The sequence below is a fragment of the Dipodomys merriami genome, unplaced genomic scaffold (genome assembly GCF_024711535.1).
Source record: "Dipodomys merriami isolate MVZ:Mamm:240054 unplaced genomic scaffold, mDipMer1.0.p SCAF_8, whole genome shotgun sequence".
Taxonomy (NCBI): Eukaryota; Metazoa; Chordata; class Mammalia; order Rodentia; family Heteromyidae; genus Dipodomys; species Dipodomys merriami.
Window position 1 is genome coordinate 27,032,596 of NW_027206401.1, and position 24,047 is coordinate 27,056,642.

Here is a 24,047-nt window from a genome sequence, read left to right on the forward strand (position 1 = left end):
TAGGAAAAAGAAAACAAACAAACAAGAAAATAGAAACTATATAGTACATTAAAAACAACAACCAAGAAAAACCTCTTGTTTCCATGTTTTAGGGTTCATTTTGCTTAACATCATCATATATGGTCATATGTACATAGTGATTGAGCTATTCTGCTCCTCTGCTAGGATTATCCTAGACATATGCTAATTATTATAACTTAGAGAACATGTGGGATCTATGTTTCTTTGGGTCTGGCTTATTTCACTTAATATTATTTTTTCCCAAGTCTTTCCATTTCCTTACAAATGGGGCAATGTCATTCTTTCTGGTGGAAGCAAAGAATTCCATTATGAATATATTCCACATTTTCTTGATCCATTCATCCACTAATAGGCATCTGGGTTGGTTCCATACCTTAGCTATGGTAACTAATGCTGCAATGGACATAATTGTGCTGACAGCTTTAGTATAACCTTGTTTCTGGTCATTTGGGTAAATTTCCAGAAGTAGATTGCTGGGTCAGAGGGAAGCTCTATTTTAGCCTTTTGAGGAACCCCTATACTGCTTTCCAGAGTGGCTGAACAACTTTACACTCCTTCCAACAGTAGAGCATCTTTTCCTGTTGGCCACATCCCCTCCAATGTCTGTTGTTACTAGAGTTCTTGATTATAGCCATTCTAACTGGAGTGAGGTTCTTGATTATAGCCATGCTAACTGGGGTGAGGTGGTATCTCAATGTTGTTTTGATTTGCATTTCTTTTATGGACACATTTCTTCATGTGTCTATTAGCCATTATTATTTCCTCTTCAGAGAAGTCTCTCTTTAAGTCTTTAGCCCATTTATTAATGGGGCAGTTGTTTCTTTGAGGATTTGTTTTGGGGGATTTAATATTTTGAGTTCCATGTATATTTTAGATATGAGACCCTTGTCCATTGTATGGCTAGTGAAGATCTTCTCCCCATCCATGGGCTTTCTGTTGATCTTGCTAGCTATGTCCTTTGCCATGCAGAAGCTCTGCAGTTCATCCAACCTTTCTTTGATTTGTTGTGTTTCTGGGTAAAGACTAAATCTTGACCTTAGTGCTACTATGATTTATAAGCATGTATAAAAAAATTAAGGAACAAAATATTAAAATTGTATATAAATCATACAAACACTAGTAATTTTTTTTAGTTCCTTTGTTCTCTCTTTTGCTATTTCCTAATTGCTTGATAAACACAGGTTTTGAAGAAGCATTTTTTCAACTTCATTTTGTCTCATTCTATTTTGTAAGTCTATATTGGTGCCCTTTTCTCTGAATGTGCAGATGGATGAAAATCTTTCTTTTAAGTGACAGACATTCAAAAATAACAAACATAAGAAGAAAAGGAACACTAAATCTGTCAAGATGTTAGAAAAAGACTATGAAGTTCCATTTGGTTATAGCTCTATGTCTGTAGAAATTGATTTACTGAGTTTATTCTCACCATGCACACTCCATTGGTGAACTTTAACTTCAGAACATTTCAAAAGGCTGACTGCTGGTGGTCATGCCTGTAGTCTGAGCTCCTAAGGAGGCTGTGATCTGAGAGTTCAAAGCCAGCTCAAGTGGTTATTTCCAATTCACTACCAGAAGACTAAGAGTGGGGGCTGTAGCTCAAAGTGATAAGAGTACTAGCCTTAAGCAATAGAGCTCAGGGATAGTGCCTAGGCCCTGAGTTCAAACCCTATGACCAACACAAAATAAAAATAAAAAAGTAAAATATCTTCACAGTGAGTCTCCATTCTGTAATAGATTAGTGAGTCTCCATTTTATAATATAAGGTTGATGTTTTGTCATTTTACAGAACTTAAAAGCAGTAGAAGATAATTTAAAAGCAGGGCTAAGACCTAAAGACAAAAGTACATTCAAGTAGATTTTTCTAGATCAAAATCTAGGTTTTAATATCTTATGTTTTATTGAGAGGACAAGCATATATCATTCTCCTGTCTATTATATATGCACTTGTTTTCAAAAATTAATCTTATTGTAAGCTTCTTTTTTTAAATCTCAGAGCGAGAAAATTACAGGAAAGTATTTTAGTAGTATAGCAATGGGCCACCACCTAATGAAAATGAACATATGCAAATGAAACCAAGTCAGCATAAAACTTAATCAGTGTACCAATATTTAATAAAACTTATTAAAACTTAAATCAGTGTTCTATTATTTCCTTTGATCTGTCAGACTTCCTATCATTGTGTCTTTGTTAAGAGAGTTATTGCAGGACGCTGGTGGCTCATGCCTGTAATCCTAGCTACTCAGGAGGCTGAGATCTGAGGATCGCAGTTCAAAGCCAGCTCGGGCAGGAGACACCGTGAGACTCCTATCTCCAATAAACCACCAGAAAACCAGAAGTGGTGCTGTAGCTCAAGTGGTAGAGCGCTCGCCTTGAGCTGAAGAGCTGAGGGACAGCGCCCAGGCCCAGAGTTCAAGCCCCACGACCGACATAAAAAAAAAAAAAAAAAAAAAAAAGAGAGAGTTACAGAAAATGACCAGCTAATAGATTTTCAGCCTGATGGATAAACTAAAGTAACATTTTCCTTTTGTAACACTAGAGTAGAATAAAAATGTAGTACTTCCACAATGAATTCAAAGGTTGTGGGGTAAACTTGTTTATTATTCAGAAATGTATCAGGATGAACTTTGAGTGGACTATAAAGTTCATAAGGGCAGGCATGACAGTGTGTTTATATTTATGTCTGTAGCTGATATTTAATTGAAATGTATCAATCTTTCTAAAATAGACCAATGAATATTGCTGTTATTCAAAGTGTTATTTGGTTAATAATAATAATAATAATAATAATAATAATAATTCAGAATTACTCTTTTCAGTGCCCTGAAAACATATCAGGTGTTTTTCTACTACATATTTATTTTCTTGGCATAATTTTAAAACAATATTAAACATTTATTTTTTTGACCTGAAAAAAAAATCGTAGAAGATTAATGAGAGTAGAAATTCTGCTTCTGTCTTGTTGTTCTGCATCCCCCAAACTATTCTACAGTCTTAGAATGAACAAAACCTAAGGAAGAAACTTTTCCCACAGTGCTTAATTTCATTAATTCTCATATTAATTCTCACTGTTTCATCAAGAGAAAAATAGGTTTAAAAATTAATTAAAAGTTTGCCCTCTTTCTCCCTCGAGATAATTGTCATTCCTGTAAATGACAGAGGCAATGATATGAAATGACTTAACTTGGAGAAACTGAAGACCTGAAAAAAATCCAAGTCTGGAAACCAATACAGTAAAATTTGTTTATACAGAGAAATAGAGGAAGTGAATATGGATCACAGCACCTTGTATACAAGTGGGAAAATACCTCAAATAAAACCCCTTTATAGAACTAATAAACACTAGTTAAAAATGTTTCTATTCTTTGGATATTATGTATTAAGTATCCTACTCACACTTTGGGATCTGTGAATAATGTCAGTGGTTTCTTAGGAACAATGTTTAGAAGTGACGAATTCTAATCTCTGTCTTATGTCTTCCTTTGAATTTTAATTATGTGACTGATGTAAGCCAATATGGGTAGGTTGTAACTCAGAAGTTATTTTAGGACTTTCCCAAATTCATTTATTTATTCAAAAAAGAAAGAAAAAAACAAAAATTAAAATGCCATTCATGCCCAGGACCCTAGGTGACAGAAATGGAGTGATGAATAGCATATTACTTCTTTGAACGACTTTATATTTTAGATGGGAAGATAGAAGATATGTGCAAATTAAATAATCAAAGGAGTTTTAAATTTCTGATACATTCAAGGAAGAAAATAGAACTGCATGATGTGATTTCAAGTGAGACACTGAGTGAAGCTAATCTGATAGGATTTCATATAAATCCTTTCTGGAGTGAAGTTGGATCTGAAATTTAAGTGGAAAACACACACACACACACACACACACACACACACACACACACACACACACACACACACACACACACACACACACACACACACACACACACACACACACACACACACACACACACACACACACACACACACACACACTACAGAGCCAGCCACATAAAATGCCAGAAAAGCTTGCCAAAGATAGGACCCTTCTGTAGGAACATGCTATCGAAATTCAAGGAAAAGTAAAAATCTCAAAGACCTTATAAACCATGGAAGAGAGTTTACATTTTGGTATATGTATAAATTCAAGCCACAGGAGCATTTAAACAGGGAATTGTGGTTTCCTTTGTTCTTTTAAGCCAAGGATTACTCTGGAAACTCCATGGAATAGATGATAATGTGAGATTGTATTAAGAGAGTGCAAGTAACTGAAGGAAATTGCCTTTTTACATGCAAGGCATATGGTAGCTAGGGATAGGCAATGGAAATGGAAATGAGAGATAAATCCATAAGACTTTGTGATAGATTAAATGTACAATATGAAGAAAATAAAATTAAGGATGATGAGATTTTGTTGTGTGCAACTAAACGGATGCGTGTCCAGTCTCATTTGGTTGTGTGATAGTGTAAACGTGTACCCTGTGAAGTTTGAGAAAGTTAAAAGTGAAATACACAGACAAGATGGAGGTTGAAAATGTAGGATTTGATATAGAAGACTCAATCATCATTAGAAAGTAAATTGTAAAAAAAAAAAAAAAAAGTAAATTGTAGAACTTTCAAATTCAAAGCTATTTAGCAATTACATTTTCTAATGATTTGTCAAAATTTTAAGAACTTCAAGAATATTTGCTGCACTTTATTTCTGAGATGTAAAAATATAAAACTTTTTATTCTAATGATATTGAAATCACATGACTGGTGAAATCATGAAATTGCAAGCTGACTTGCCAAAATGATAAATAATGTGCAGTTGCAGGTGCAGATATTTAGACAACCAAACAGAATATTAATGTGACTGATTCTTATAATGTTGTTTCTATTATCCTTATCCCCTGATTTCAAAATTATTACTCGATGCCTGTTTTCACTGACAGTCTTTATAAATTTTTTAAATGGCATTGGTAGGAAGTTTTAACTTACAAACTTATTGATTAATAAAAATTTTGTATTCAATACAGCATTTCTTTTGCAAAATGGTTTCATGTTACAAAGTTTGGAATCTCAGAGCTGAAGTCAATGCCCTCTTGTTGTCAGTGGGATTCATTGACTAGATTTTACCAGAAAACACACATGATTTTGAATATCAAAATAGAAGTCAATTCCTTGCAGTTTATGCTATATATCATTTATTCCACAGTGCCTGTCTAGAATAACTAGTTTAACCATTATTTAGGTTCCCTCTTCACCATCATGTTAACCATAGCAACACAAACATTAGACCATCCATGATATCTGTCAACTCTTTAATATGTTAAAAGAACAATTTTGAGATTTTAACTTATATAGCATCACACCGAAGATGTATTTGCTTACTGGGGAGAATTTCTTCATCTAGAGTTTTATTCAAATATCCACAACCAAGTCTCAATTTAATTCTAGAAATATGGCCATGAGTGACTAATGAGACTGAAATAATCAACTACTCATGTAACAGTTTCACAGACACGTATGTTAGAAAAGATAGCAAGAGCTGTGTTGATAGGATGAACCCTCCCACGTCCTTTCGTAAAGCTGTCAGTCCAGTGGTAGCTAAATCAGTTAACATTTCTATAGTGTTATATTAGATGGATAAATTATTTGTAATCTACATTCTAAGTCTCAGAACGTTGTACACTTTAACTCCTGTGGTAAAGGTGACCTTGCTATTGTGATTCAATTATAGATCTTGAGATGAGAAAATTATCTTGAATTTTCCAGGTAGACTCCATCTCATTACTAGAGTCTTTACAAGGGGGAGAAAAAAGGGTCAGAGCCAGAGAAAGGATTTGATGACAGAAGCAAAGGTTGGGAAGAAATACTTGGTGTGCAGAGGAGCTATCAGCCCTGCCTAGGTATTATGTAGAAGGAAGAAGAATCACAGACAGGCATTCTTCCTCTTGGGTCTCTAAAAAAAGCAAAGTCCTCCCAACATCTTGAATTTAGTTCCATAAGACTTATTTAGGAGGACTTAACAACTCAAAAATTATAGCATAATAAGTTAATATTGTTTAACCCACAAATTGGCCATCATTATTTAGAGCATTATTACTGATTCAAGCAGATTTTGGCATCTGACAGTAGGATTCTATCATAACTACCTAAGAATGCAGAAATAACTTTGGAATTGAGCAGTGGGTCAGAAGCTTAGAAAATCTGAAGAGCAGCTGAGAAAAATCCTAGGTTTCCTTAAACTGACTATAACAGAAATATGAATGTTCAAAATCTCTGCAGTGAGCCTCACAAGAAAGTAAAGAGCATGTTCTTGGAAACTAGAGGAAATGTGATCCTTTTAAATGGCAGAAATCCAGTTAAATTGTGTCTTGTAGTTTTGGAGAAAGCAAAATTTATAGCACATGAACTTGGATGTGAGATAAGATTCCTTAGCAATGTGCAAGATACAACTTTTCCAAGCATGCATACACACACACACACACACACACACACACACACACACACACACACACACACACACACACACACACACACACACACACACACACGGACAGGACAAAAATAAATACATATATTAAAAATATATGCACACATCCATAAAAATTCTTGATACTATTATCTATGTAATGGCAGTACAAATTCCCAATTCTAATCCTTTGAGCTTCAGAAAAGGCAAATGATAAATCACAGAAAAAATCAAGTATCTTATTCTTAGCAATTAAAAACAGGTCCTTCCAGTGAATCCCTAAATCAAAAGGATTACGTTAGTTTTATTGCAATATTATGGTAACATGATCTCTGTCACTCTTTTTTCTATATTTATCCTATTGTAGGAAAAGAAGATTAATATCGTATTTGGTCTCCTCAAAACACATTTGCAGAGTGTTATAGAGCATAGGTTTATGATTATTGCTCTATTATAGACAAACAAAATACCCTTTATCCTCTATCAGTTTAGCATCTGAAATTATAAATTCTATTCAGTTTTTAATGAAATGTGGATTACTTTGAAGATTATCTTTCTGATTTAATAAATGGCATTAGAGTGGAAAGTTAATTGGATCTTCCTTGAATGAGCAGTAACCACTATGTGTGATTGATAGGGGGAAAAATAGTACAGAATGTAGCTAGACCACTTTCTTTATGCCCAAAACGATTTTAGGTTATAAAAATAATTTTTGTGTGATCAGTTTCTCAAGTAAATTGGGAAACTCCTTTAACATTCACAAATAATAGGAAAGATTTTAATCTTTTAATTTTAAGATAAAATGTCTTTTGAGTATGAGATACAAAAAGATGCCTCATACTGCAACACATATATTGAATGTCCTAAAGACATAGAAAATGAATCTCATTCCCTCATTTGAATGGTTCTAGATTTGATAGATTCTAGTGTTTGAATTGACTCAGATTTCTTACTTTTTATTGTTGACACAGATCTTAGCTGAGGTTCAGCATTTGGAACCTTGTTCTACTTTGTATATTTCCTATTCCTTTTTTCATATCTTTTGCCAGACCTACTACATTTTCACAAATTTGTGAAAATTCTATTGCTAGTCTTCATTGTTTAAAAGTACGTGTGTGTGCAGATGGTAGAAGGATAGATGGTAGAATTGATGGTAAAATTGATACGTGAACCTCATCACATTTTTTGTATAGCCCTGATAGTGGCAGAGAGAAGTTTAAAGCTTGAATATTACTGATCCTTCAGTTAAAAATACCAATTATCTTTTGAAAACCATGCTAATCTTTCTGATAGATGTTTGTGTATGCAGGTGTGCCTTCCATATTGTCAGTTCTGAAAGACAGTGTTTGAATTGCTGGCTGCAGCTGTTATTTACAACACCTGGTTGTGCATCTGTGCCTCTTAAAATTCCAGTCCTGGCCTTTGTTTGAGGAGGCCACCGATTCTGGCATACTCCCTGTTTTCTTGTTCTGTTTTCTAATCTGTTTCCCAGATAAAAACCAAATAGGCCATGCTTTTCAAGCATGTGTTTCACTGTTCTAGTAAAACTTTCTTATATTTATCCCGATAACCATCATCTCCCTTCAGATCCCCTTATGAAAATCTACTTGGTATTATATAGGTATTTTATTGACAAGTTCAGTCAAAAAGGGAGATAGGTCAAGGCAAATATGGTTTGTTACTGGGAGACTAGCTGTGGATTAGAGAATAGAATAAAATATTTAATGTAAAGGTAAGAAAAAATGAAAATCAATAAGGAATCTGTAGGCTAAGCTCATATGATGTACGCTTTTTCTTTGCGCTTTTCTAGCATAATATTTCTGAGACATGAAATAGTAGCAAATACTTTACTGCTGTGATGTTTTTAATTTAAATTTTACATTATTATGGTAAAAAAAAACACCTAATGAATACATCTTTTTCCATTGTTTAGTGTTTTACACAATGATTTGGTCATTCGTTCATGAAGGATTTATTGTGTGTTTTCTGTCTGTCATGTACCGATTCAGATACTGAGATCCAAGGAAGATGGTTGTAGGAAGGAAAGTATGACATCTGAATGTAGCAACTATGCAGAGCAGGTCTGGGCTGAAAACAGCCTTTGACCACATCACATGAACCATGTGATAAAATCCTTCTCAAAGTGATCTCCCAAATCAGAAAAATCTCGAAAAGGATGCTTCCTTTTCAATTTCAGTGGAGTATCTTATAAACTTCCTATAACTCAAAGTATGCTAATAACTTTGTTAACCAACTACATTCTTATCTAAAACCATAGAGGACCTTTTTTTCTATTTTGGTCCTGGTTTCATGAAACAAGTCATCAAAGTAATGTTTTCCACTGGTATTTATTATTTATTTACTGAGAATGAGGATTTCTTCTCAGATCTATCTATATTTCTATAACAATAGATAATAGGAAATATTTTTTAATTTCTACCATTCTAAAACAGTGGCCTGAATCTTTTTTTTTAATTTAATTTTATTTTATTTGTGAACATACTGTACAGAGGGGTTGCAATTACATGGGTAGGATAATGCGTACATTTCTTACCAAGAATTGCAGCCTCCTCCTTTGGTTTACCCTTCACATCCCTTCCCAGCCTCCCCCCTCCCCCCCAATCCCAATCCTTCTCCTTCCCCCCCTTCCACCCCTCCCCCGGAACCGACGTTGTAAAGCTCGTTTTGGACATGACAACTTGTAATTCTCATTGTTGCATCAGGTCCACCTGTATCCTTAAACAACTGGTTTTCCCCCATCTCCTCCACAAGTTATACTGACATCAAATATAGTGAAAGCAGGGGTTATACTGTGGGGGAGGGACATACAAAGCAACAAAGCAATAATCTTATAAATGCGTTAGAAACACATGCATGAAAGAAAAAACATTAAAATACATATCTAAGGGTTCATTTTCCTGACCTCACATTATCTGACCTTTTCTGCTTGACTCATACATATACTAGATATTGCAAATAAGGGAAACCATGGGACCTATGTTTCTTTGGGCCTGGCTTACTTCACTTAATATAATTTTTTCCAAGTTTTTCCATTTCCTAACAAATGGGGCAATGTCATTCTTTCTGATGGAGGCATAGAATTCCATTGTGTATATATACCACATTTTCTTGATCCATTCATCTACTGAGGGGCATCTGGGTTGGTTCCATATCTTAGCTATGGTAAATAATGCTGCAATAAACATAGTTGTGCTGGTAGCTTTAGTGTGGTCTTCTTTGTAAACATTTGGGTAAATGCCCAAAAGTGGGATTGCTGGGTCATAGGGGAGTTCTATGTGAAGTCTTTTGAGGAACCTCCATACTGCTTTCCAAAGTGGTTGAACAAGTTTACATTCCCACCAACAATGAAGTAAGGTTCCTTTCTGTCCACATCCCCTCCAGCATCTGTTGTTATTAGAGTTCTTGATTTTTGCCGTTCTAACTGGGGTGAGGTGATATCTCAATGTTGTTTTGATTTGCATTTCTTTTATGGCTAGGGATGTTGAACATTTCTTCATGTGTCTATTGGCCATCCTTCTTTCTTCTTCAGAGAAGCTTCTCTTTAAGTCTTTCGCCCACTTATTTATTGGGCAGTTGTTTCTTTGAAGATTTGTTGTTGGGGGGTTTAATTTTTTGAGTTCCAAGTATATTTTAGATAGGAGACCCTTGTCTGTTGTATGGCTAGTAAAGATCTTCTCCCAATCCGTGGGCTTTCTATTGATCTTGCTAGCTATGTCATTTGCCCTGCAGAAGCTCTGCAACCTTATGCAATCCCATTTGTCCAACCTTTCTTTGATTTGTTGTGCTTCCGGGTCTCTATTCAAAAAATTTCAGCCTGAGCCAAGGAGAACTAGGGTTTCTCCTATTCCATCCTGTAATGTTTTCAGAGTGTCTGCTTTGACTTCAAGGTCTTTGATCCATTTGGAGTTGATTCTGGTGCAGGGTGATATATAAGGATCTAGCTTTAGTTTTCTACATGTAGTTAACCAATTTTGCCAGCACCATTTACTGAAGAGGCTGTCTTTCTTCCATTCTATTGTTTTAGCTCCCTTATCGAAGATTAGATGGCTATAGGTCTGTAGGTTCATTTCTGGGTTTTCAATTCTATTCCATTGGTCCTGATGTCCTGAATCTTTTAAGCTGTTAAGTTAAACTACATCTTGGGCATTATGTTGAAGTTAGAAAATGAAGACCATACATTGGATGAGTATACTTTTATGCCTTTCTTCAATGGTTGGTTGTTCAAATTTCTTGGCAATTAACTACAGTAATTCAATAATCATCTTTGGCAAAGGTCTTTACATTCTTTGAAATATGACAAATTCTTAAAAGTATTAATACTAGGTCATAATGTGTATGTGTGTGTGTGTGTGTGTCTGTGTGTGTGTGTGTGTGTACTCACAAATACTTATAGCCAAGTCTGGCGTCGGTGGCTCACACCTGTAATCCTATCTACTCAGGAGGCTGAGATCTGAGGATTGCAGTTTCAAGCCAGCCCAGGCAGTCCATGAGACTCTTATCTCCAATAAACCACCTGAAAACCTGAAGTAGTGCTGTGGCTCAAGTGGTAGAATGCTAGCCTTGAGCTGAAGAGCTGAGGGATAGTTGCCAGGCCTAGAGTTCAAGCCCATGACTGACAAAAAAAATAAAAATAAAAATAAGTAAAATAAATAAATAAATATTTATAGCCAAATTGCCCTGAAAAATAGTTATATAAGTTCACATTTCATTGTATTGGAATCTCCTTTCTCCATACCCTTACCACTATTAACTAGTACCATCTTTGAAAATATTGCTTATCTCATCAGCATATATTGTTAAGATTTCTTGATGTTGACTGTTAATAGCCCACATAAGGATGCTGCTAATTGTTGTTCGAAAACTGTCACACAAAGAATAAAGGAATGAATTCAGTTAATCATTCAGTTTAGGTAGTGCATTTTGCTTCAAATGGATATATGAAAGAAGTCAGACAAATACTCCAAGCTCTTTCATTGAAGACTGCTCTTAGGGGCAATGTCTGGAAATACTTCCATTTGCTTTGGTGCATATTAGTCCTGCCACACTTTGTGAGCTACAATAGGTGCTAAATTGTCTTGGATGGTGATGTGTCTTTATTAGTCACTGATAGTCTCAGATATCTGAATTCTTCAGACTTTTTTCTTAGTGAGTAGGACAATATTCCCCAGAAGCTGTAAAAATTGTGCTTCTTATTCTTCAATAAAAGTAAAATGTGTCAAAAAAAAAAAGTGGAAGAAAGCTAAAGAAAGCTTGGGATTCATTATATAAGCCAGTTGGCAGAAGCAAAGTGGAGAATATTTTCAAATTCACTGTGAAGAGAGATTCTTTTTTAAGTGTAGGTTAAAGCTACTATTCAAAAAAAATCATCCAATACTTTAAAGAATGACAATAAGTGGAATGTCACAACAGTCATAAAATGTATAAGGTACATTAGTATTTTTTAAATTCTCCTGGAAGCGGGGGGTTGGATAAACAGCTCCATCTCTTCAAAGACATATAACAGGTTGGAGAAAAAAATTTAGAAAAGTATGCACATCACTGTTTTGGTTTAGTTTGAGTTCTGTTTACCAGATGTTTTGATAAAAGTCTTTTTCAGTGTTCAATATAATGATGTCTGTGTCTCACATAGCCATGGAATGTCTTAAGCTATATATACTGCTTGCTGATAAAGAACATATGGTTTTGGAAATTTGTGTTAAAACTACATAAAAAGTTTTCATAAAGCCAAAATTCAGTGTGACTTTCAATAGAGTAATTGTTTTAAAGGTTTTAAAGATTCATATAAGATTTTACTATTATATATAGTATAACTATCTAGAGGACTATATTGCAGAAAACTAGAATGTTTCACGTTCTCAACTAAAAAAAAACTCAGGTTCTTTAAATTTAATTTGAGAAGAACTTAGTATTAAAAAATAGTCAACAATATATGGACAAGATATTTATTTTAATGAAATGATGCTAACATGAGTTTTCAGATACCCTACATTGGCCTGGTTTTCTGTGACCCAGACATCATTGAAATAGTCATGTAGTAAAATGTTAATTTTGCTTAAAAATTATGTATGAATGAACTTATGACTGGAGTCTATGAGTGCCAAATGAATAAGCTAATCATGTTATTGTAAGGTATGCATTCTTTTTTTTATGTTCTTTTTTTTTGTGAAAATACTGTACAGAGGGGTTACAATTACATGGCAAAATAATGAGTTCATTTTTTATCAAGCATTGTAGCCTCCTCCTTTGTTTCCCCTTCCCATCCCTTCCCATTCTTCCCCCCCCCCCCCGCCCCCTCCCAATTCCGCCCCCGCCCCCTGCCCCGCACCAAAGTTGTAAACCTTGATGAACAACAAAATAAATGTCCTAAGCGGCTATAAGACAGTTTAGTTGGGTAACTCTGTCAGGTGTCTGGCTTGCCCTACATTTGTATTGAGCATTTATTTAGTTCTATTCACAAGAACCATTGCCCATCATGCAAAATATCCAAAAAAAAAAAATGACCCAACTTAACTTTCCTGCAGGAAATGGAGTGACCATACAATAGCAAACTCCAGTTACAAATTTCCCCTGAGATGTAAATTAATTCAGTCTTAATCTGGGATGATTTAAATGACTAAGTGTATAATTTCTCTCCCAAAGAGAATCTATCAGTGACAAGAGGCATGGGTCTAGAGATCAAATTATACAAGTCTGCTTAGTGAAAAGAGGAAGAAAAATCTGATTAGTTTAGAATGAAAGAGAGGTGCAGTGATTGCACAGTGAGTGATGTGCTTTCCTAGCACCACTGAAAGGATGAGTTAGAGAGATGACAGAGGCTTAAAGGGAACAAGGATTATTGTGTGTCCTTTTCAAACATCCTTTATAAATTTGTAACGTGTATGGTTTGCCAGTCTTATTAATTCTTTTATTTCCATGTTTATATCAGTATTTACTTTTATTAAGGACTTAAAATGCCATCCACCAAATATAACAGTATCAGAAATACAAATATGAAAGAGATGACTTTCAGACCTGAACAGCCCAGTTGCTCTTTCCATCTATTGACATTTTCCATGGATGAAAATGATCTCATCTGGTGTTCATGACTGAAAATTACCACTTTAAAAAAAACACGCTTTGTTGTTTTTTCTGACCGTTAAAATTAGAATTCTCTTTACAATTCTGTGGTTTGGCACCCATCTCCACATTTAGTCAAACTAAGACCAAGTATTGGTTTCTAAAGACTCTCTGAGTGAGGCTGTTCCCAGAAACATGAGGAAATTCACAAAATTCTCATTGGTTATTGGATTTATTCTCTCATCTTTGAACAGGACTTGCTTGTCTCTAATTCCTTGTGTTCACATTTTGAGGCATGCCTGAAACAGAGGTCGCTCAACCCTACCACATCCCAAATATAATGACTGTTTTCTGAGGCTCTCTTCACCAAAATGGAGACCAAAATCCATTTTCATAAGTTTTTTATTGTGAAAATACTGTACTGAGCAAGGTAATGAGTACATTTTTTATCAAGTATTGATACCTCCTCCTTTGTTTTTCCCCTACTATCCCTTCCCTCCCACCTCCCCAGCTACAGCCCCCTCCTCCACCCCCCACCTAAATTGTAACATTCGTTTTTCAATATAGTGTCTTGTACATCTCTTTGTTACAATGGGTCAACCTGTATCCCTATTTAAACATTTTGTTTTTTCCTTCCCCTCCCCAAATTATACCAACATTAAATACAGTGCAAACAGGCATTATACCATGGGGGAGGAGCATACAAAGCAACAAAAAAATCTCATGCTACAGTATACATATGTTAGAAACAATAGCAAGGAAGATAAAACCACTTGTGTCCCTATTTTGGGGTTCATTTTGCTTAACTTCATCTTATCTGGTCATATGTACATAGCTATTGACCTTTTCTACTTGTCCCAGACATATACTAGTTATTGCAAATAAGGGAAACCATGGGACCTATGTTTCTTTGGGCCTGGCTTACTTTATTTAACATAATTTTTTCCAAGTCTTTCCATTTCCTAACAACTGGGGTGAGGTCATTCTTTCTGATGGAGGCATAGAATTCCATTGTGTATCGATATCACATTTTCTTGACCCATTTGTCTACTGAGGGGCATCTGGGTTGGTTCCAAATCCATTTTGTGTGCCAAGACACACCCATCAAAAGATAACCAAACTTTTCTAACTTCTTGTAAAAAAGAGCTCAAGAAAAAACTTAATAGATACTTATTAGCTGAATAATGGAAAACAAACATTCGAAGAGACAAAAGGTACATTTCTGATGTGAGGCACTGCTTGTTGAATCACAGTGTGCAGCACTGGGGCAGCCTGCCCTGTGCTCCTGGATTGGGTATCAGCTGTGACCTCCTCCCACTAAATGTTAACAGGGCTTTAGCTCCAATTACTGAGAGATCAAATTACTTTACTGCTTCCAAAAAGTCACTACCTGCTTTGCCGAGAACCATTGTTATGGAACAAAATCCCAAAACCAGGTCTTTATTTTTGATTTCTGTCTCAATTTGATAACTTAATTCAATGATGGTTTTGCTCTAAAAGTTCTATGAACATACAAAGTCATTGGATTTTTTTTAATCTTCTTTCCCTAAAATAGACCCAGATATGTCCATGCTCAGGTATGCTGTGTTTTTATGAGTGGTAGATAGTAAAGGGAAATCCAAACTGCTCATGTTGTATCATTACCATTACTCTGTTGTTATCCTGTTTCCAGAAGATATTGTTGGAAAGCACTGAAGGATTCAAGCATGTTTTGCCAGAAGTAAATGTAATACAATTGTTTGAAATAAGCAATGTCCTCTGAATGAAAAGTCAATAGACTTAGCAGAAGAAAATGAACACTTCCTGAATTTTCTTCACATTTCTGAGGAGCTGCAAAATTTTTGTATCTATTTACTTGCATCTTTCTTGTTGTTAATGTGTTTTTCTAACATTAGTACAAAACACTTCATATTACTTCACTCATATTTCCACTTTGATTTAAACATATTACTTAAGCCACAATTCTTTATTAAGGATGCCTATATTTTGTGTTACTCCAATTGATGTTTTGATCATCAAACTTGTAGACCCTCTTCTGATTCTCAATCTTTTCTTCACATTAAAAAGAAAATAAGGCTGAGTGCTGTTGATTCTCGCATGTAAGCCTAGCTATTCAAGAGACTGAGATCTGAGGATCACAGTTCAAAGCCAGCCTGGGGAAAGAATGTCCGTTAGACTTTTTTTTTTTTTTTTTGTCCGTCATGAGGCTTGAACTCTAGGCCTGGGCACTATCCCTCACCTCTTCAGCTCAAGGCAAGTGCTCCACCACTTGAGTCCCAGAGCCACTTCCGGTTTTCTGAGTGGTTTATTGGAGATAAGAGTCTCACGAACTTTCCTGCCCAGGCTGGCTTTGAACCTTGATCCTCCAATCTCAGCCTCCTGAGTAGCTAGGAATACAGACATGAGCTACCTTATGCTCTTGAGACTCTTATCTCCACTTAACCATCAGGAAACTGGAAGTGGAACTGTGGGTCAAAGTCGTAGCACTAGCCTTGAGCACAAAAGCTGCATCAAGGCCCTGAGTTGAAATCCCATGACCAACAAAAAATAAATAAATAAAAACTAAAAGCAAAACAAAAGTGTATCTGATATAATTACTCCATGCCTCAAAGAGGACTTGAAAATTATCAAACTTTAACACGTTTATTTTTACCTCCTGATGGCATGTCTAGTAATCTCTAGATTTCACAACACTTAAAACTTGGTGTGATACCATTCTTTAAACCAAAGCATTTCCTTTATAGAATGTTGGATACTTAGTAATTTTGTACTGAATGAATGAATATACCTTGTTTGTGGAGCATGCACATGTTTTTCTTTCATGAAGATGTTATTGATTTATTTTTACTACTCAGAAGCTTATATTAAACACTGATGTTCTAAAATCTGCTGATCAAAAGCTGATCATCAATTTGAATGCAAGGTATATTTTTTCTTTTAACTATTAGTGTTGGGTTATTTCTGCAAACACATGGAAATGTTGATGGAGCGGCTCACATGCCTTTTCCTCTTGTTAGGTATAATTGCTCATCTTTACCCCTTTTAACCAGGACTATGGTTATTTGTATTGATTTGTTAAGATATACTGCCCCTTGCTTAAAACAGTGATAATTTAATTTTGATGATGGTTTATTTTGCACAGTTGTATAAGTAGAATACTGGCAGACTAGTCTGTATTCAAGAAGGTGGACATAAATACAAATGAGCGTTTCTTTGTATGTGAAGGTGAGGAGCTTTGAAGATGTAAGTGAGGAGCTCAACTTCTCTTTAACTCTCACAGAACAATCAGTATCATCATTGTATACTAAATTATCCCCAGGTTGTGAAATTGACCTTTTCATCTGGTTCTGACAGTTTACACCTGTAATCCTTACCTATTCCAGAAGCTAAACTCCAAAGGACAGAAGTTCAAAGATAGCCTTGGCAGGAAAGTCTTCCAAGAAACTATCTCCAGAATAATAACCATCAAAAAGCAGGGTTTATATATGTTTATAGAACGTTAACTCAGCAACCTCAAGGTCCTGAGTTCAAACCCTGGTACTGTCAGAGACAGGGGTGGAGGGAGGGGGAGGGAGAAGGAAGATAACAAGGGATAGAGGAAGGAAATTAACCGTTAAATCTCCAAGTTTATTTTACAATTCAAAAATCTTTTACATATATACTTATCCACCATTCTAAATAGTGGGTTTAATTTCTAAATTAGTATGTCTGTAAAATAAAACATTTATCTTCATGCAGTAATAGCAGACATATCCTGTTCTGACATGTCCTCAGAAGTCTGACAAGATGACACCTTGTGAAAATAGCTGTGATCACAAGAAGTTTGAATGTCACCTCAAACATTTTGGCTAGAGAGGTTTGTCAGCTGGATATTTGCCTTCTACATCTCAACTCAACAATTGCTATCTTTTACTACAATTATATACCTCAGCATCTACTCCCACATCCCCTGCCATTTCCCAGCAGTCACTGTCAGATTGAAAGGCCAATTCTGTCATCTGTGCTAGGCCTCAAATGCTCTCTACCAAGATCAGTAGTGCTTTTCCACACTGCTTGGTGGGCCACTGGAAACAACTTAGAAATATTCCACGTGTGATACACAGGCGCCTGGATTCTCTGCATATCCCTCCTCCTCGATCCCAGCATTTCCATGTGGGTCTCCTCCACCTTCTCATCTGTTATTCACACACAGCTCAATAGTTCCTTCCCCAGAAAATCATATAGCTTCAGCATAGACTTCCGAGTTTTCAGAACTAATTGTCCAGAAGTGTTTATCATCTAAAGAAGATCTGAAGTCAGGCCCAGGCAGTAGTTTCCTCAGCGTTTTTGCCCTGGCATTCCTCAGTAACTGGATCCAATCAGTATCTGCTGTTAACTGACTCCTTCTTCACAAGATTGGCTGTTAAAAATGTAAAGAAAGAGTCACAGGCTTTTTTATATTTGGTAGGCCGTTGGCCCTAGAAACTGGAATTACTGAATTATTCTTTTCATAAAGAGTACAACATTTTATTACCCTTACCACTAAATGGACTATAATCATCTTTGATGTTTACTTGACCTTTTTTTTATACCAATTTACAATGAAGAAGCCTTATTTCATTGTAAATAACCCATGTATATAGTTGAAAAATCTGTGGAACTGTGTATCATCGGAGCTCAAATTACTCTCTGAAAAGTATGAATAGATGAAGCTACTGGTGTGGTAGTTTTACTAACGTATAACTGAAGAGCCAGTCTTCTGTTGCTGATGTGAATTACACAACTGGCTAAGCCTGAGAAAAACAGCATGATTATTCATTTCACACAGAGCCAGAAGCCTGAAGGAGGAAAACTACAAGTTGCTAAAGTAAAAATAGGTAAATAAATTTTAAAAACATACCTCAGGGAAGCAAGAAGAATGGGTAGAGCAGACACCAGCCATCATTGAATTGAAAGTAAAACTTAGGAGGCAGGAACTATAGGAAGGCAAAAAGAGGAAGCCTGGGTAGTTTGCATGATGCTGAAGCTGGAAATTAGGAACAGGTCATAAGTCACAATGAAACAGGATGTTTGAGATCAGAGTAAGCACAACCGAACAGAAACATTAAACTGTTCAAAACACACCTGCCTTTGCCAGCAGAGTCCCTGCTGTGTAACCGCTGCCACTGGCCTGCTGCAGCCTGCAGCTGAGCATCATAACATCTGGATGGCACTATGGGAGGAACAGGATACTGACCCACACACACTGCGATGTGCTGAGGTTTGTCCTAGAGAAAAAGAAAGAACAATACGTCTCTGTCAATTCTTTATTTCATTAAAATTATTTCAAGAGCTACAAATCAGAAATTTAAAAATGAAAATAAAAATCATCCAGGCACGAATAACTCATGCCTGTAATCTCAGGAAACTGAGATCTGAGGATCATGGTTCAAAATCAGGGTGGGCAGACCAATCCTCCAAGACTTTTATCCCCAATTAAATAGCAGAAAGCCAGATGTGGAGGCATAGCTCACAGTAGAAAACCAGCCTTGATCAAGAAAGCTAGACAAGAGTTTGGGTCTCTATGGGCAACCTGAACTACCAGCACACGCGCATGTGGCCACACATACACACACACACACACACACACACACACACACACACACACACACGCAGTAAAGGCTGACTTCAAGTGGTTTTCATTATAGAAACACTTAAAGATGAGAGGGCTATTATGAGACAGGAATAGTTAATTTAAACACATGGAACTAGAATTTTCATTGTCTTTTATTTTCTCACTCATTCTGTACCTCCAACAATAACAAGGATCTTTACTATGTCTAGTATATTTTATTCTTTCTGTTTCCCTTTTGTTTTTTTTGTTTGTTTCTTGTCAGTTGTGGGGCCTGAACTCTGGGCCTGAGTGCTGTCCCTGAGCTCTTCAGCTCAAGGTTAGCACTCTACCACTTGAGACACAGGACCATTTCCAGCTTTTTCTGCTTATGTGGTGCTGAGGAATTGAACAAAGGGCCTCATGCATGCAAGGCAAGCACTCTACCACTGAGCCACCTTCCCAGCCCCATTGTGTGTGTGTGTGTGTGTGTGTGTGTGTGTGTGTGTGTGTGTGTGTGTGTGTGTGTGTGTGTGTGTGTGTGTGTGTGTTTTAAGGAGTGATCTCCATACATACTAGCTGACCTGGAACTCACTGTGTGGCTCAGGCTGGTTTCAGATTTGCAATTACCCTGCCATAGACATGTACTACCATGTCTATTCTCACACAGAGCATTCAACTAGTCCGATGTCAAAAATTCTTCGTTAGTTTCTTCTGTGAATGATTTGGGGGAATTCCATTTTTCATCTTCTCTCCACAGCATTTATATGACATTTGTATCATTCAACTTTGTATTATAAGTACAAATTTCTCTTTTCCTAAAGTACAAAGTTTCAGAGAGCAGGAATTCCAGATTTAACTGATAGAAACTGTACCAATCTAGAATTGGGTATAAACTTATTGTGGAGGCCTTAGTCACATCACTATCCATGCAAAGTTGCCCAAACTATAAATCCAATTGAATGAGTGTATGTGGAGCAACAGGAAGTAAAGGCATTCACATCTTAAGTGTGTTGCTTCGGCTTCACCTACAATGCCTATTTTCTTAGTCTATTTCATATAGAGCTTGTACATATGATTTTATTGTATTTTTTAAATTTCTACTACTAGCCACTAGTGGTGGTTCACACCTGTAATCCCAGCACTCAGTCTGCTGAGATAAGATCAAAAGTCAAGGCAAATCTGAGTGAACTATTTAACAAGACCCCATCTCTGATACTAACAATAATAGTAATAATTTACTGATATGATGGTGTGCAACATTTCTCCCAAACTTGAAATTTCATTTTTATTTCATCATCTTTTAGACCTAATAAGTGTCTTATAACTGTGTGGGGAGAGGGGCGGGGAATGAATATTCTGACTCTACCAGGCAGTATTCAGATTTTCATACACTTTCCATGTGGAAAGTTTAGTATAATCTGGAGAGAGTTCTTTTAAGGGGAACTATGATAAAGATTCTTCTTGAACTTGATTTTTGCCTTGGGGAAATAAAAAGCAAACCAGCTGTGTAAAGCTTTGTGGAGAATGAGCTGCTTTCAGAAGAACAATCCAGGTGCTGCTTGATCAGCCAGGTAGGGCTTATTTCATGGAAATGGAGAAACCTTCTTTTTTCAGCTTGAGCCATGCCTGTGAACACTGTGATGAGACTAAAATGATCCATGATGCATAGCTAGAAGAAGAAACCAAGAAGCATCTAGGTTTCACGTGGCCAAGTCACTTACTGGTAGAAATTGGTTCTAAGGTCTTCTTGAAACACTGCTCTTTAAATTGCAGGCCTTGTGGTTTATGTTTTTTAAAATGCATCTCCTTTCTTGCTACTTAATATTATTCCTAATGTGCCAGTTAGTTTGTCATTTAAAAATTGTGTTTTTGTGCAACAATATTTGCTTTTTATGCCCTGGCCAGATTCCTTTTACCAAACTTATAAAATTCCCAGTTGCTATGTTAGTTGCTGGTGATTGAGTCTTAGCAGAAAACATTTGCTTTGCCTAGCACCTATGAGGCCCACCTCTCTATCACTGGCTCACAGCCAATGACTGGCAAGGGGGTATGATGTACAAAAGGTAGGTCACTCCCTTATTTTAAGGCCAGATCAGCTCTCACGGTTTTCACTCTTAAGGTCCCCATGAGATCAGGTTGAAGTTTGACTGCAACTAAGAGCATATTCTTACATATCCTTTTGTCTCCTGCCTCTGTCTTTTTCATCTAAGAACAGTTTTTTAATAAATTGTATGTACCAAATTCTTATCTCAGACTCTGCTGCAAGGGAACCTAACCTAAAGTATTGATGTTTTTGACAATGCAGATTCTATCATCTTTTATCATTCATCCTCATTCTCTAGCACACCTGGAACATGGTGCTCTCAAGTTTTTTGAAGCATGAGCATAGTAAGATATTTGACATTAGCGCTCACCGTAGAAGATGCGTGATTGAAGTCACAAGCAGCCCAGCACAGCTCTCACCTTGTTTTGACTCCGAACTCTGAAGAACTGGGACCATAGCAGAAATCAGAAAGTTGGAAGTATTGCACTATCAAGATGAAATTCATTTTGTATCCTAATAAATCAGAAACCACTAAAGCATCATATAAAAAGACAAATGTTCTCACTTTTTAAAAGTTTCTAAAAACACTTAATCCATGTAATTCTGATGCACACCTACTCTCTGCCACATGTCCTACACTAAGTATTGAGCAGCTTTAAAAATAAGATTTTCACACTCCTTAGACTTGTGGCTAGTGGGAAGCCTGATAGAGGAGGCAATAGTTGGTGTCATGCAGTGTGTAGATGTGAAGCAGAATGCCATATAAAATGGTTCTTAGATAAGTGTTGGAAAGGACTAGAAGCCATAAATGCAGCAGCATGAACCAAGGTATGAGATCACAAAAGCTAATAGGATGTTAAGGAAGTTTGTAGAAAAATTTATATGACATTAAGTTAATAGTACTGAGCTATGAAACAACTGTGAGACTGAAGGTTTAACTGCCTTAGAACAGAGGAGCAGGTATCCGTCTTCTCTCCTTTAAAAATGATTATAATAGCCAGGCGTCTGATGGCTCACACCTGTAATCCTAGCTACTGAGATCTGAGGACCGAGGTTCCGGCCCAGCCCAAGCTGGAAAGTCCATGAGACTCTTATCTCTAATCACAGAAAAAGCCAGAAGTGAACCTGTGGCTTAAGTGATAGAATGCTAAACTTAAGCAAAAGAAGCTTAGGAACAGTGCTCAGGTCCCCCAGAGTTCAAGCCCCAGAACTAGCAAAAAGGAAAGAAAAAGTTTAAAATAAATGAGTAACATGTAAAAATATTTGGACATAATATCAGAAACAACTATTAATATTCCTGTTTTTACTTTTCATCAAATGCTTATGATGGTGATTCGCTACAAATAATTTTGTAGTTGCAGTTATATCCTAAGCTTTTCTCACATTCATGGGTATTTTTATTGTTAGTGACTAAATACTATCATAAATCATGGGACTGCTCTTTTATTCCCTATTTCCATTTTTTTTTTTCCTGAAAGCCTGTACACTTTTAAAGAAGGCAATGATAGACTTGTATTTAGATCTTTGCTTTGGGGCTGGGAAGGTGGCTCAGTGGTAGAGTGCTTCCCTCATATGCATGAGGCCCTGGGTTCGATTCCTCAACACCACATAAGCAGAAAAAGCTGAAGTGGCACTGTGGCTCAAGTGGTAGAGCACTAGCCTTGAGCTGAAGAACTGAAGGACAAACAACAACAATACAACTGTGCTTTAAAGATGCATTAGATTGGGCTGAATAGGAGGTAGAATCAGAACCATCAGTGGAGGAAATGCCTTGTATATAGGAAAGAGGTAATCTCCACCTCTGCATCCCAGTCCTTGCCTAGAAAAAGGAGATACAGCAAGTCCCAGAGGTGCTTGTGAAAGTTAATTGAAATAATATATTAGAAGAACTTGGCATTTATGATGCTTCTAAATGATCATCCATTCTACGGAGAAATCTGTGGGAAAAAAAAAATTAAAGGTCAGTTTGACTTTTTAGGTATCCAATTTCCTGAAAGTCTCTGAACTCTTAAATTTAGGAAATGTCTTACTCGTTTCACGTGATTACTGCACTGCATGACATATTATTGCACAACATGCCTATTTCTGTAGCAGGTGATCTAGTGAATGCCAAATAATAAAAAAATCTGATGGCTAAGTACATGCTTATGTAGTAGAGAAATGGACTTGTAGAGTTTGCTCTTAAGGAATCTAATGTGTTCATTAACCAAAGAAATGATGAGTTAAGTCATTCATCATGTTTAAGGGGTGGGGGGAAGTAGATATTTTGTTCTCTTGCCAATGAATTAGCTGTAGATCAAGGGCTTGGTATAAATTATGAGTTAAATAGATGAGATCCAACAGTTATTCCAATGTTTTTCTGATGGTTGTGAAATAAGAAAGTGTGAAAAAGGCATAAATTGACTTTTTCCTATGTATCATGGAAATTAGTGCCCACCTCCCCTTCTCTAGTACAGGCTCCATGAAAGCAGAGCTTGGATCAGACTTAACACTGCTTCCTCCGATAACTTAGCAGCTGCTTAAAACATTTGTTAAAGGGATTAAAAATGCAAAGTGAATGAAATGGTATGCTGGCTACAGTTCTGGGTCAACCACAATTTCACTGTGGTGTTATGTTCTACTTAGCACAGTGGGAAGGAAAAATGGCAAAAGTGAGTAATAACCCACTTAACTGCAACTAAATCTCTATTCCTTTAAAAGCAAATACATGACAAAGAGCTGCTACATAAGATAGGCTACAAAGAAAAAAGTTTTTTTTTTCAAAATTATATAATCTTCTCAAGAATAAAATATGCTGTGTGCTGTTGACTGCTCACTTGCTCACATTGATAGTGAAAACTGTTACATTCTCACTGTGCGCTAAGCTTTTC

General features: G+C 36.3%; 1 protein-coding gene across 13 annotated transcripts in view; it reads left to right on the forward strand.

Annotated features, from left to right (window-relative positions):
- Nucleotides 1–24,047, forward strand: part of Ptprk (protein tyrosine phosphatase receptor type K) — a 502,301-nt gene that overhangs the window by 412,478 nt on the left and 65,776 nt on the right. Inside the window, exon 14 of one of the 13 annotated variants that reach the window (XM_070010274.1) lies at nucleotides 21,439–21,722. The exons of 11 other annotated variants lie outside the window; for them this stretch is intronic. In XM_070010274.1, the coding sequence (XP_069866375.1) occupies nucleotides 21,439–21,509 (71 nt within the window). In that variant the 3' untranslated portion in view covers nucleotides 21,510–21,722. Of the gene's footprint in view, nucleotides 1–21,438; nucleotides 21,723–24,047 lie in introns of those variants that run through there. One more of the 13 variants, XM_070010275.1, reaches the window with a different exon arrangement.